Source organism: Heteronotia binoei, chromosome 2 (assembly GCF_032191835.1).
Source record: "Heteronotia binoei isolate CCM8104 ecotype False Entrance Well chromosome 2, APGP_CSIRO_Hbin_v1, whole genome shotgun sequence".
Lineage (NCBI taxonomy): Eukaryota > Metazoa > Chordata > Lepidosauria > Squamata > Gekkonidae > Heteronotia > Heteronotia binoei.
The window spans coordinates 60,954,739-60,968,801 of NC_083224.1; the positions used below are offsets into that span (position 1 = coordinate 60,954,739).

The 14,063-nt window shown below is 42.1% G+C and overlaps 1 protein-coding gene across 1 annotated transcript in view; it reads right to left on the bottom strand.

The window, feature by feature from the left end:
• PKP1 (plakophilin 1) overlaps nt 1-14,063 on the bottom strand; it is a 70,373-nt gene that overhangs the window by 28,364 nt on the left and 27,946 nt on the right. The window contains exon 3 of the mRNA XM_060231161.1: nt 9,596-10,014. Coding sequence (XP_060087144.1) covers nt 9,596-10,014 — 419 coding nt within the window. The remainder of the gene's footprint in view (nt 1-9,595; nt 10,015-14,063) is intronic.

Below are 14,063 nucleotides of genomic sequence, written 5' to 3' on the forward strand. Positions count from 1 at the left end.
GCTGGTGAGTAGAGAGGCCAATCCCCTACATCAGATTTGCAAGAAGGGTGGGGTGTGTGGAGGAGAGCGAAATGTCTTCATTATTCCCTATGTGGAATATTTCTCATAGGGTATAATGGGGAATTGATCTGGAGGTTTCTGGGGCTCTGGGGGAGCTATTTTTTGAGGTAGAGGCACCAAATTTTCAGTATAGTATGTAGTACCTCTCCCCAAAATACCCTCCAAGTTTCAAAATGATTGGACCAGGGGGTCCAGTTCTATGAGCCCCAAAAGAAGGTGCCCCTATCCTTCATTATTTCCTATGGAAGAAAGACATTTAAAAAGGTGTGCTGTCCCTTTAAATGTGATGACCAGAACTCCCTTGGAGTTCAATTATGCTTGTCACATCCTTGTTCCTGGCCCCGCCCCAATGTCTCCTGGCTCCACCCCAAAGTCCCCAGATATAGAAAGGATGATGCTATATTTGGTATTCGCTGTGGCCCTCCCTTGAAAGAAATTAGTTGAGTGAATAATTATTTATGCTATTAACAGATTTCTGTGTGTAATCCCAGAATGCACTAGGCCACCATTTTCCCACAGTATCTGCATCCTTATGACTCCTCACTCAGGTTTTGCCCCAGAGTACGGGAGAATGCAGCTGTCAGCTTGCCTAAAGGCCATTGTTTGAGATCAGAATACCAGGCATACAAACTGGAAATGGCAGGTTCATCCAGGAGCCCATTCATGGCTATGTAATTATCACCCATTGGGAACTAATTTACAGATTTCAGCATGTGATACAACTACCAAATTGTGGCTACACCTACTTACCCAATTGTGGCTACATTTACTTATACAATTTCACCTGGTCTTTCCTCAAAGGAGTTTAGTGCAGCATGCATGACTCTGTTACTTACTTTGTTCTCACAACAACCAGGTGTGGTAAGTTAGTCTGAGACTAACTTACCACACAACTGGTAGGTAACTGGCCTGGGTCTGATGCCACAGTGGAGATAGAACCTGAGTCTTCAAGATCTGGACCAGCTCCCTACCCAGCATTTTACTACCAAATGAGTTCCTGCTGGTTTTTTTCCTACAAAAAAGTCCTGAGAACAACTGAATATCCTTAACGATTTCACATAAAGTACCTGTTAAAAAAAAAATCTAGTTCTACAAGCCAATGAGAATCCCTGCATCAAAGCAGCATTCCTCCAAGTATACATGGTGACCCCTGACATTTCACAGATGGCATCTCTTTTTCATGCACACTGAAGTCTCAGCCAATCATTCACCCATGCACACACAAGAGGAGTCAGCTCAGTGAATCACTCTCAGATCATGTAGTCAGTAGTAGCTAGCTTTGGTGGGTTGGACACAAGGGAAAACAGAGGAAACTGGAATGATGATGATGATGGTGATGATATTGGATTTATATTCCGCCCTCTACTCCGAAGAGTCTCAGAGCGGCTCACAATCTCCTTTACCTTCCTTCCCCACAACAAACACCCTGTGAGGTGGATGGGGCTGAGAGGGCTCTCACAGCAGCTGCCCTTTCAAGGACAACCTCTGCCAGAGCTATGGCTGACCCAAGGCCATGCTAGCAGGTGCAAGTGGAGGAGTGGGGAATCAAACCCGGTTCTCCAAGATAAGAGTCCGCACACTTAACCACTACACCAAACTGGCTGACCACCAAACTAACCACTACACCAAACTGAGTCCCCTGTCCTATCACCCATCAAAGATATGCTGAGCAAACATTATACACCACCTGGGCCATGAAAACATCCCAGAATAGCCTATGCTGGCCTTGACCTGAAATAGGGTTTCCAAATCCAATTCAAGAAATATCTGGGGACTTTGGGGGTAGAGCAAGGAGACTTTGGGGGTGGAGCCAGGAGACATTGGGCATGAAGCCATAAGCAAAGGACATTTAAAGGAACTGTACACCTTTTAAATGCCTTCCCCACATTAGAAATAATGAAGGATAGGGGCACCTTCTTTTGAGGCTCATAGAATTGGACCCCCTGGTCCAATCTCTTTGAAACTTGGCAAGCATTTTGAGGAGAGTCATCAGATGCTATGCAGAAAAGTTGGTGCATCAACCTCAAAAAACAGCCCCTTCAGAGCCTCAGATAACCCCAGATCAATTCTTCATTATACCCTATGGGAATCGATGTCCTTGGCTATCATTAGGTCAGCAAGGGAAAAAATGGTCTTCTTGCACATTTCCTCTTCCCTTTGGAGTATGTTAGCAGCTACTTGTACTATTCTGCCCCTTCTCAGCATACCCTTGAACACATTTCTTAATTGTTCCAGTTTAGAATGCCTTGTATGAGAATAGAGCTATCAGGTGGTTGCCTGTGTTCAGAATGTTGGAACATATTTTGAAGCTGCAATGGTGGCCTTCAAGCATGCCTTGATATGACACCACAGGGCAGGCAAACATTTATTGGGGAAATGAAGAGACAGAGAGAGGGTCAACAATTGTTCTGGTTGCAAGCTATGGTCTAATTAAAACGTATTAGTCTGCCATCAATATGTGGTATTTTTTGTAAACCCTTGAACAGCACTTTTTAGTTATGGGAAGTATTTGTCATATTATCCACAGAAAGCTAGCAGTGATGGGGTTAGAGGCCATCTTCACCTGGCGAAGAATTCCATAAACAGAGACCTGCTATGGAGAAAGTCTTCTTCTGCCTATCATCCAGTGCCAGATTAAACCCTGTGGAGGCCCCTAGGCAATCAAAATCTCGGGGCCTCTCAAATTATCTCAGCGTTGGAGTGCCTGCCTCACTGCCCATAGCCCTGGCTGCAGCCTGTAGGCACCTTCTAAAAAGCTCTTTTCACATAGCTGTGAGGGAGAGGCAGAGAGAGGCAAAACTTGGTGACAATGCCAGCAGCAGCCGCACCAGGCAAGTCAAGCAAAGAGTGGCTCAGTTGCCAGCTGCGTGTGCAGGCTGGGAGGGCTGCAAACAGGGGGGAAACCGGGGGGGGGGAGCCAGCCTGGGGCCCCTAAAGGCATGGGGGCCCATAGGCCAGTGCCTACTTGGCCTAATTGTTAATCCAGCCCTGCTATCATCCACCTTACCAGGACTTTTTTTTGCAGCAAAAGCCCAGCAAGAACTCATTTGCATATCATTTATTTATTTATTTATTACATTTGACTTATATCCCGCTCTCTCCGCAAGCGGACTCAGGGCGGCTCACAGTATCATATCATATCAGGCCACACCCCCTAACACCAAGCCAGCCGGAACTGCATTCCTGTGCGTTCTTCCTAAAAAAAAAGCCCTGTACCGTACCATGGGTAATAATTATAATTAATTAATAATTATTATTGCATGGTAGTGTGTGTAGTATAGCCAGGAGATCCTATGACTGTCATCCACAGGTTCTAGCTCTTTTAGAGCTATGCACCGTTAGGTGGTGAGCTAGACTTATTTTTAAGGCAAGAGGCATTTCAGAGGTAGTTTGCCATTGCCTGCCTCAGCATCACAATCCTGGTATTCCTTGGAGGTCACCCATCCAAAAATTAGCCAGGGCCAACCCTACTTAGCTTCTGAGATCTGATGAGACTGGGCTAGCCTGGGCTATCCAGGTCAGATTGGATTACCTTGGATTCTGGTGGTACACAAAGGAGAGTTTCTGCAGATGTTCTAAAGTGTCCAGTTAGACTTACATGGGGAAAGCTGCTCTTTACTACATGTTCATATATGAATCCAAATTATTAGACAAGGCATTCTTCAGTTATATCCAGTTGTAATGATAAGGAAATCATTCTAGATCTTTAAACTGTTGTTAAAGACAGTATTTTTAAGCCCTTTCCACTCCTGCCCACTGGGCCTCTGGCAGGTAGTTCTGAACCAGTAAGAAAGTTTATTGCTGTCTTCAGTGCAAAGACCCTTTCAATCAATGGATGTGACTGCTCAGAAGGTGGGTCAGGGCCTGCAGAATGGTGGACCTACTAAATCAGCTGTCCACTGAAACCTGATGGTATAAGCCAGGGGTGGCCAATGGTAGCTCTCCAGATGTTTTTTGCCTACAACTCCCATCAGCCCCAGCCATTGGCCATGCTGGCTGAGGCTGATGGGAGTTGTAGGCAAAAAACTTCTGGAGAGCTATCGTTGGCCACCCCTGGTATAAGCCATGTATTGACAATGCATTTTGCTTAAACTTGATTCTAAGGTGATCAGGGTTTCATTGTATTATTGTAAAGACAAACATCTCCTTGGGCCATTTGTAGTTTGCCTTGTGTACTTTGAAAAGGGGCTTTCCAGGTATGAAAAGTGCCAGATGAAGGCTTGCAAGTCTGTGGGGGGGAAAACTCAAAACAGGGGTCCTTGACCTGCTAATTTTTTTAAAAAACTGCTTGCTTAGGAAATATGTCTAATCAAATACATTCAATTTCTCAGCTTCTCTCCAAAGGCTAGTCTGGATGGCAGCTCTTTCCACATCTAGTTAAGTCTGGTTCTGCAAAGTATGAGTCCAGTGCCATCTTTAAGACCAACAAAGTTTTTTTCAAGGTATGAGCTTTCATATGCACACACACACTTCCTCAAATATAATGAAATAGAATTTACCAGTCCACACATATAAGGCAGAGGTTGAACATCAAATCAGCATACAGACATAATGATGTTTTAACATATGCAAACAGGAATAACAAGTTAAGTTTAGAAGGTCACCATTGTTTGGATTTAATTCCAGGGAAAAACAAATGGGAAGAAAATAAATGTGTCAAAATTGGAGATAGATTTGTAAATGTATCATTCTTAATTGTGGAGTGCTGACTGAGACCTTGTGAATAGGGAAGAAAGGACCATATACAAGGATGTTAAGCAGCATTTTGTTTTTGCGACACTGCTGTGGTCTATGCTACCCACATAGATTCTATAAGTTCCTGGTCTAGCAGTGATTGATTTTTTCACAGACCACATGTCTGATGACTCCTGGAAAAAAAATCCATTATGTGTTGGCAGAGTAATTAACATAGCAAAGGTGCACAAGTTGATTAAAGTGTAGATGAAAGGTTTATTTATGAACTAACTTTATATTTATTTATTATTAGTTCACATTTATATTTCACATTTATATCCTGCCCTTCCCAAAATGGGCTCAGTAAAGAGGAAAGACAGAGATAGGTTTCTAACTACTCCAGTAGCCGAGAGAGGGAGAGACTAACAGTGCAATCCTAAGCGGGTCTACTCAGAATTCTACTAAAGTCTGCTCAATGGGACTTACTCCCAGGAAAGTGTTCTTAGGATTGCACTGTATGGCCCTGTTCAGACAGCGTGTTGAGTCCATGTTAAACTGACCCAGTTCTGTTTCGAATATCTTTGTTCTGGGTATTATTGATCAGACTGCCATACTGCAATTCGAATCACTCCATGGTGAAACTGGCTTCTGCCATCCACACGATGGCACAATGCAGTTCTTTTTTTCTTCCACTAGAGCATGCATGCATTATGTGCACACATGCATTATGCACATATGCGCATAGGTTAAACATTATGTGGTTATGCGCATATCACTAAGTAGCAAAAAAAAAATGGCAACCATAAACCAGATGTCTGAGGCTCCTTTTGCTCTGGGACAGCCTTCAGACATCCAGAAGTTGGTTAATATCTCAGCAGAACTATCCAGATGGAGAAAACTACCAGGTGAAACCGGAGAACTCAAAAAACACCACAAAGAAGCAGGTAACAAAATAATCTGGTTCCAAGAAGGATGGGGGGGGGGCTACCACGTATTAATGCCAGGAGGCAGATGTTGCTGTCTGATCAGCCACTTTAAATCTGGAAGGAAACAGCAGCGACATCTGATTATCTGTGTCTGAACACGGCCTAAGTGTGGAACTTCAGAGAAGAAGCAGGCAATTGCCCGAAGAATAGCAATCTGAAGACAGACAAGGAATGACCCTTAAAAGGAGAAAAGGTGCTGCCCTCACTATCCTATCTAAATTTCTTCTTGCTGCCTCCTGCAAGGTTTTCTTCTTTGTACACCAGACATTGCCTTTTCCAACATCACAAAGCTGAAAACCAATGTATGTATATTCTTTTCCTTTCTTTCATCACTTCTGCTTCAACTATTCCTCTTTTGCAAAATTATCTGTCCATTCAGATTCAAGGAATGACCCCACTATCATCACACACAATCACAAAGACAGCACTCAGTCAGGCTCAATTTTGTAGGTTAATAGTAGCCTCTTTGTGCAAATGCCAACTAGAACAAATAGTTTTTAGGACAACGTGAATCATGAATATTCACCAGAACTTTATATAAAAAGATGATCACTTATCCAATGATGAATGACTCAAGTCCTCAAAACTCTGGGTTTTTGACACTGTGCACTGAAGCTGAAAAATATGTGTGTTGTCCTATACATACAATTGTGAGTATTCAGAGGCTTACTGTAAGGTGCTCTCCCCAGTACTCAAAGAAGGTGTGCCAAAACTGTAACAACTTAAAAGGATACATAATGTTTCTTTTTCTGAAGAAAACAAAAATCCCATATCATTTCTGCTAATCCTCCCCCCAGCTCTTACTTTCTGTTCCCATGGGTTATTTTTCTCTTCTAAAGCAAGTGCATTCTAATAAGAACTCTGTTCTGCAAGCCTTTACACATTAAATCCTACAACCAGTAAATCACATAGCTTTTGAAGCAATTCCAGTATAACAGATGAGCAATTTCACAGTTTAGACAGTTCGTTCATAGTTAAAAGTATTAGATCATGTCTGCGTATCTTCTCCTTCTGTGCTGAAGTGATAGGAAAGGGGGGAGGGGGGGTTAGCTTGCAAATGCTGACATTACCATTGCAGGAAGGCAGGGAGTATAATCAGAGCAGAGATGGCAGAATTCTTTGACTTCAGATTTGGAGCATCAATGTGATGCAGTTCCCATAGGGAGGTTGCATACTGAACAAAGTCAGCACTAGTGTAGACACACCCTCACTCAAGTCTAACTGTACAACTCTCCACACATAAAAAGATTGACATGGGAGACAACTCCAAAAGGAAAGAACGGCTTCTTTCTGATACTAAGACCACATTCCAATAAAGAAGAAGACTGCAGATTTAATACCCCACCCTTCTCTCTGAATCAGAGACTCAGAGCAGCTTACAATCTCCTATATCTTCTCCCCCCACAACAGACACCCTGTGAGGTGGGTGGGGCTGAGAGGGCTCTCACAGCAGCTGCCCTTTCAAGGACAAATACCTATGGCTAACCCAAGACCATTCCAGCAGCTGTAAGTGGAGGAGTGGGGAATCAAACCTGATTCACCCAGATAAGAGCCAACACACTTAACCATTACACCAAACTGGCTCTCTTTTACTCAAGGTCTCCTTTACTGAAGGTCCTTCTGAAAGAAGTCTGACATGATGTTCTTTTTAGATTGGACCCTTGCACTTCAAGGCACAAAACAGAATTAGTTAACTCCAGTGATTAGTGAAATAAAATACTGCAGAAATATTATTATTATTAGTTTATTTCTATTCCTCCTCTTCCCCCTTTTGGGGGGCTCAGAGCAGAATTGCATCTGAATGCATTTGAAATTCATGCATCTGAATTTGGTTGAAATTTCCCTGCAATTCCTCACTCTTTGGCTGCATTGTCCCCATAATCAGAGGAGGAATCTCCTAGATCCAGGGATCTTGCAGTCATGATAGATCTAGTGCCTGATTGTGCCTACAGGCTTTTGGCCATGCTGTGGCTGTAAACATCAGACCTTGCCTATCATCTCCAAGATGGAGCCATTGTCATGGGGTATGAGATTTGATTAGGATTGTGCAAATCAAAGCATGCTCTAATATTCCTAATGTTTAGCACTTGCATGGTACATTTAGGCACATGAGTCATGTGAACTATAGCACCAATGAAGAACACATCCAAGGGCTCTGTGTCTTCAGTGAGCTGAATGGTGCAGATCAAGGCTACCCTGCTGATATTGTCCTCCCAGCATGATTGCTTGGGTTGCTGATGGAAAATGGAAGGCCTCACGCAGACCAGAGGCAGCCAATGGGAGACTTGTCAGAACTTTCTTGAATATTCTGGTAACCCCACCCAAATTCAGTCCAAATACTGGTTTGGATTAAGTGTGCTACTGGTTCGAGTTCTTTCTCCAAGAAGACAGCTTCTACATCCCAGACAGCTCCATGAAAATACCCTTCCCACCCATGGCACCTATTTTTAAATTATCTGATAAGTAATATAAAAGGGGAAGAATGGATATTTAGTTTTCGCTCTTCAGGTTAAAACATCCATTAGACTTAGCATCTTGGCAAACTCCTGCCCCGTTTTCAAAATAATTTTCAAAATTAACAGGTATTTTCAAAATAAACAGGAAGTACTACCCAACATCTGTTCAACCTAGTCTGGTACTGTGGATGAAAGATATTCATCTCTAGAACCACTTTTTACCAAATAGACTGATTTCTCCGTGTGCAGAACAATACAAAGAAACTTAGTTCTAGAAATGAAACAACTCCCCAAACCAGAACTAGTTCAACTGGAAGGAAGACTCACCAACCAGGCCCATTGCTTCAAGACAGACAACTCCCAAATCAGAACCAGTTCCACCAGTGAACCACACCCCTAGCAAGACGGGTGCTGTGAAGGGGGCCACTCCCAAACCAAGAGATGCTTGGCAAAGGAGAATGTTTCCCACACAACACTTGTTCTTGAGGTGAACTCTTGTTTTTTAAGAGGCAAACTGGATCTGTAATTATAGAAAATACTATAACTATGATCCACATGGCAAGCAATTCTCCTAGATCCCATGGCACCACATGACAAAATCTTGTTTGCTTGTGAAAAATGAAATTGGGAAGCAGTTGCTGAACTGAAAGCATATGAACTTGATATTGAATATATAATTCCCAGCAGTAAAAAAAAATACTGTTTACATACACTGTTTTGCTGGAAAGTATGGATGTCAGGTTGTGTCCATCATGACTGGGTTACTACCACTGAACTGAGAACCCAAACAGCTCTTAACTCAGGTAAATTCCTCCAAAAGCAGGGATGTTCTATAATTCTACTATTGCACATGGAACACTTTGCACAGTATTTTTTTCCCCCTGCAGGATGATAAACAACCAGTAAAACAACCTATAGAACAGTGATCACTAACATAGATCTCATGGGTATCTTGATGCTTATTAGGGTTAGCAAGTCCCCCCCCCCCACACACACTAATGGATTTTCTTCTGTCATTTGCTTCTTTGACAAAACACTTTTTTCACAAGTCAAGTCCTGATATTCTTCCATTTTATTAGAATAGGAAGCAGTTTAGAAGAATGCAGGACACATTATCTTTCTGTATACAGGCAGCATCTATTCAGAAACAGTGCCTCCACTAAAGGAATCAGTTTGACTAGCAACATCTCAACATTTTGTGACTAGCTCCAGCACCCCAAAGAAGCCATTTTGTGATTGCTCACATAGAAGCCATTTTGTGTGGTGCCCACGCTCCATCACCAAAATTCCAAAGTGCTCACAAACTCAGCAAAATTTTGGACCCTTTGACCAGTTTCTTATCATACTCATAGTACATGCTAATTTTCTACAGAAAAAGTATATATGGGCTCAACAGAAAAGGCATGCATGAGAACTTACTTGGAGTTGGAGTGTGCGTAGATTGCATCATGCTTGCTGCTTGCTACAGGCTGGGCATAGACCACATCTTGCTTGTTAGCAGAGGTACAGGAGGGACTCCGCACTGGGATTCTTTTGCTTGTCCTAGTTGTGGTTACAGTGCCTTGATTGTTGCAGCTGCTATAGATGCTGTGACGATTCAGAGTGGCCTTGTGCCCCACCCGGCTTCCACTTTGGTTTCTCCTTAGTGTGCTTCGTGGAGGGTCCCAGTAGAGATCTGGCTCACTTCGACTGCTCTTCATGTTCACAAAACAGTAATCACTGCCAGGACTGGTAGGGCTGCAGATCTTGTTGTAGTTCCTGCCACCCCAGCCTTCCATTTGGCTGTAGGAGCTGTAGCGTTTATTTTCCATGTCTCTTTTTATTGTTCCATTGTACAGCTAACAAGGATAAAAGAAAGAAAGAAAACCATTCAGGATTTTAAAAAATATATTCTTATTTTTGTAGGGGAAAAAAGATGTGAACAGGATACAGAAATGAAGAAAAGTTACATATCAAAAATGTGTATATAAAATTATGCAACACAGGGTGTGTGAAACAAAAAGCAGAACCATTTAGATTTTTGACTAGACTTCCATTTCCTTTATTAAAGGTCAGACTGGATTATAAGAGACACTAGACTCAGATCACAAGAGTTGGGGGGGGGGTGAATGCCTTCACTTGGGTGGATGGGAATACAGCAAGGGTGGGGGCACCCTCCCAGAGCCTCTTTCTAGAGCCTGTTGAATTTTCCCTCACAATGGGCTTTATTCCAGATAGACAGACAGATAGATAGATAGATAGATAGATAGATAGATAGATAGATAGATAGATAGATAGATAGATAGATAGATAGATAGATCAAAGCTAAGTAGTTATTATATTGCTCTAAGTTTTCAAAGCGCTTTTTTATACTTTATCCTATTGTAATCCTTGCAACAGTTCTGCAAATTAGGATACTATTATTGTCCCTATATTGAAGATGGGGGATGGAAGCTGATAGAGAGTTTGGCGGGCCTAAGGCTACTCAGTGTCATTTTGGCAGATTTTAATATTTGAATCAGGGACTTTTGGGGTCACATTGATCTTCAGCTGGCAGAGATCAGCTCCCCTGGAGAAAATGCTGCTTTAAAGGGTGGACTCAATGGCATTGAGGGGAGGGGAGGGGACGGTGGCTCAGTGGTAGAGCATCTGCTTGGGAAGCAGAAGGTCCCAGGTTCAATCCCTGGCATCTCCAAAAAAGGGTCCAGGCAAATAGGTGTGAAAAACCTCAGCTTGAGACCCTGGAGAGCCGCTGCCAGTCTGAGAAGACAATACTGACTTTGATGGACCAGGGGTCTGATTCAGTATAAGGCAGCTTCATATGTTCATATGTTCATTGTACCCTGGTGAGGCCCCTCCCCTGCCCAAATCCTGGACGGTAATGAGTCCTCTCCTGGATCCAACTCCAAAGTCTTCAGGTATTTTTAAACACAGACCTGGCAACCTTATCACAGTTCATTCTATTAGCCATTATACTGCAGCAGCTCTTTTATAAGGTGCATACACAGATATTTTTGAAATACAGTGTTGTACAATAAGAAGCAAAAATAATAGGCTGGGCTAAATCAGGAGCTTCTTTTCACACCAAAGAAGCTGTTTTCCATGTCTGCAGGAGGCATCATCTTGCATATTCCACCGCACCCAAGCCATACTTGCACTGACTTGCTTCTGAGGACTCATCTAACTGAGAAGTACCTTCCCAAACAGATAATAACTTGGCACCCACTTTTCCCAAGCCTCACTGGGAGGAGGAATATGTCAAAAACTCAACAGCTATGAAACATGGCTTGCCGTTTCAAAATGCTGGACAAAAAGAAGCCTTAATCATTGCTTCCCTGAAAAAACACATCCGACCAAACAACATATGCACATTTGTGCACAAACTCCTCTTTGCTTGTTCTTCCAGACACTTGATGTGAATGAATGCAAAAGAAAACAGAAGCCTGGCATAAATAACATGTTAAGTCTTTAATGGAAACATAATAGCTAGCTGAACTGTTTTCAGCAAACGCCCAGGGATTCAACATCTCTGCCAAGTTGCTGTCTCTATTATTCCCCCCCCCCCCCGCCAGTGGAATAAAATCAGATGCTGTTTCACAAAAGAGAAACGAGGTCAGACAGTGCCCAGTGTTGTTTTTCTTTGACTTCCCAATACTCAACCAAGATCAAACAGCTTCAAAAAGAATTAACTTGAATATAGCCAAGGAAAATTCTGGAGGATGATCCAGAAGGCAGATACGTTAATGGTCCATGACCATTTACACCATTATACCAGGGCTGATTCAAATAGATTCCTAGCTTCAACTTGGCTTAGAATTGGTAAATAATTTAATATAATACCCATTTTATTCATAGGCGTTGGGGCACTGAATCAGTACACCTGACATCCCCAAAAACATTACTCAGAGACATTCTGAATGCATTGAACCCTGAAGCAAGAATTGAGACATGTCTGACCATGTGTCTACAGTCTACTACAGATTAATAGGGAGTCAAATTCCCTGGGAAATTTTGAGAGCTCTAGTGTTGGATATTCTTGTGGCATCAGGATAAAGACCCAGCTTCCAATTCTGTTGCTAGGTTCTATTCTCAAGTAATCAATAGTGTAGACAAACAATGACACTGTGAACTCCTCTCTAGCCCTTTTTACTAGTTGATATATCCTTTTCAGATATAAGATCATGGTCTTAAGCAGATCTCTCTCCTATCTGTTTAGTTCACTGGCAAAATTGGCTGAAGCAAATAACAGCTGTTAATGCCCCAGAAATATCACTGTGGAAATTCTTCTTACATTGATTGCACAACTTGCTTATTATATTATTATTATTATTATTATTAATCATCATCATCTGTTTTATTTACTTCCTTGATACCCTGGCTTTCTGTACAATGGGGGCCCAAAGCAACTTACAAACCAGTCTCTTTTCCTCCATTTTATCGTTGCAACAACCTTGTGAGGTTGGTTAGCCTCAGAGTGTATGAGTGGCCCAAAGTTAATCAGCAAGCATAATAATTTTAATCATATTTGTTATAGTAACTTGTCATTTTTGCCAAAGACTAAAACGATATCCGTAATAAAATGTATATAGCACTCCAGAGTGCTCAAAGGGATTTGCAGACATTACCTTAGTTATCCAGGCTTGAACTTACCATCCGAGCTGTAGCCCACCCCCAAATTTAACAGAGTCTGTCAACATTCTGATGAGATAAGGAAATAGCTGTTATTGCTATTTTTCACATGGCCAAACTGAATCACAGAGGTATTAAGTGTCATAACAAGGTATTTAAAAGTTTATGACTTAAAAATATAACTGTGGATCACCATGTACTTTACAGAAGTGGATCATTATAATTATCCATATTATGCAGCAGGAGAAAGTAAAGCACAAAAATGACTTGAATAGCTCATCAGGTCAACAAGAGAGACAGGAACTCAGCCCATATCTCCTGATGCCTTCTGGGTCTACAAGCCTGCCTATTAGCTGGTGTTTCCAGTGTTAACAAAGCAATCTTTTACGAAAAAATATGATTACTATTAATTTTTAAACAGTTGGTTTATTTGTTTCTAGAGCAACAGATGGTGTAGAAGTAAAAAAAAATATGCACAAACACGTTGAGAGGGTGTGTCTCTCAAGCTAGAGGGGAAAACCAAATCAGTGAAATATGATGGTGTACCACCCTGACTGATGTGAACACCCTCAATCCTGCTTACACAATGAAGCCACTTCTGGCTGTTAAAACACAACTGGAGAAGGAAAACTTACAAAACAAGAAAAAAACAACCCTTCCTCTATCATGTCTTTGATACTTTTTCATTTCTTTTCTTCTTGAAGATAACATTTGGTCCTAAATTGATTGTGACTAGGGATAGGCATGAATTGGGGAAATGGTGGTTTGTGGTTCATTTGATTTCCTAAATTGGTGGTTCATGTTGGTTCATGTTCCATTTGATTTTTCTGAACCAGTTTGTGGTTCATTTGGATCATTTGGTTCAGGAGGTGATAGAACAGCCCCCTCATGAGTTAGAGATACCAAACTCAATCAAAGTCTTCAGCAGACTCTCTCCACCAGCCCTCCAAGTTTGGTGAAGATTGGATTTGGGATATCCAAGTTATAGCCCCCCAAAGCAGGTGCCCCCAGAAAAGCTCAGCTCTAGTTCCAAGTTCGGTCCCTGAAACTGCAGCAAGGAACACCTTCTCAGCCAGGAGACATGTTTAAAAAATTGTCCCACTGTGTATGGGAAAAGGAGACCCTCAAAGCCTCCCCTAAATCAGCCATGCAGTGAACAACAACTGAACTAACTCTTCTCTCTTTGTGCTGCAAAGTGAAAGCAGCTGAGTCAGGGCATGGTATTATTCTGGCATATAATCTGCTGCCAGATTGGGAGCCTTGTGGTTGGCTCCCAGAG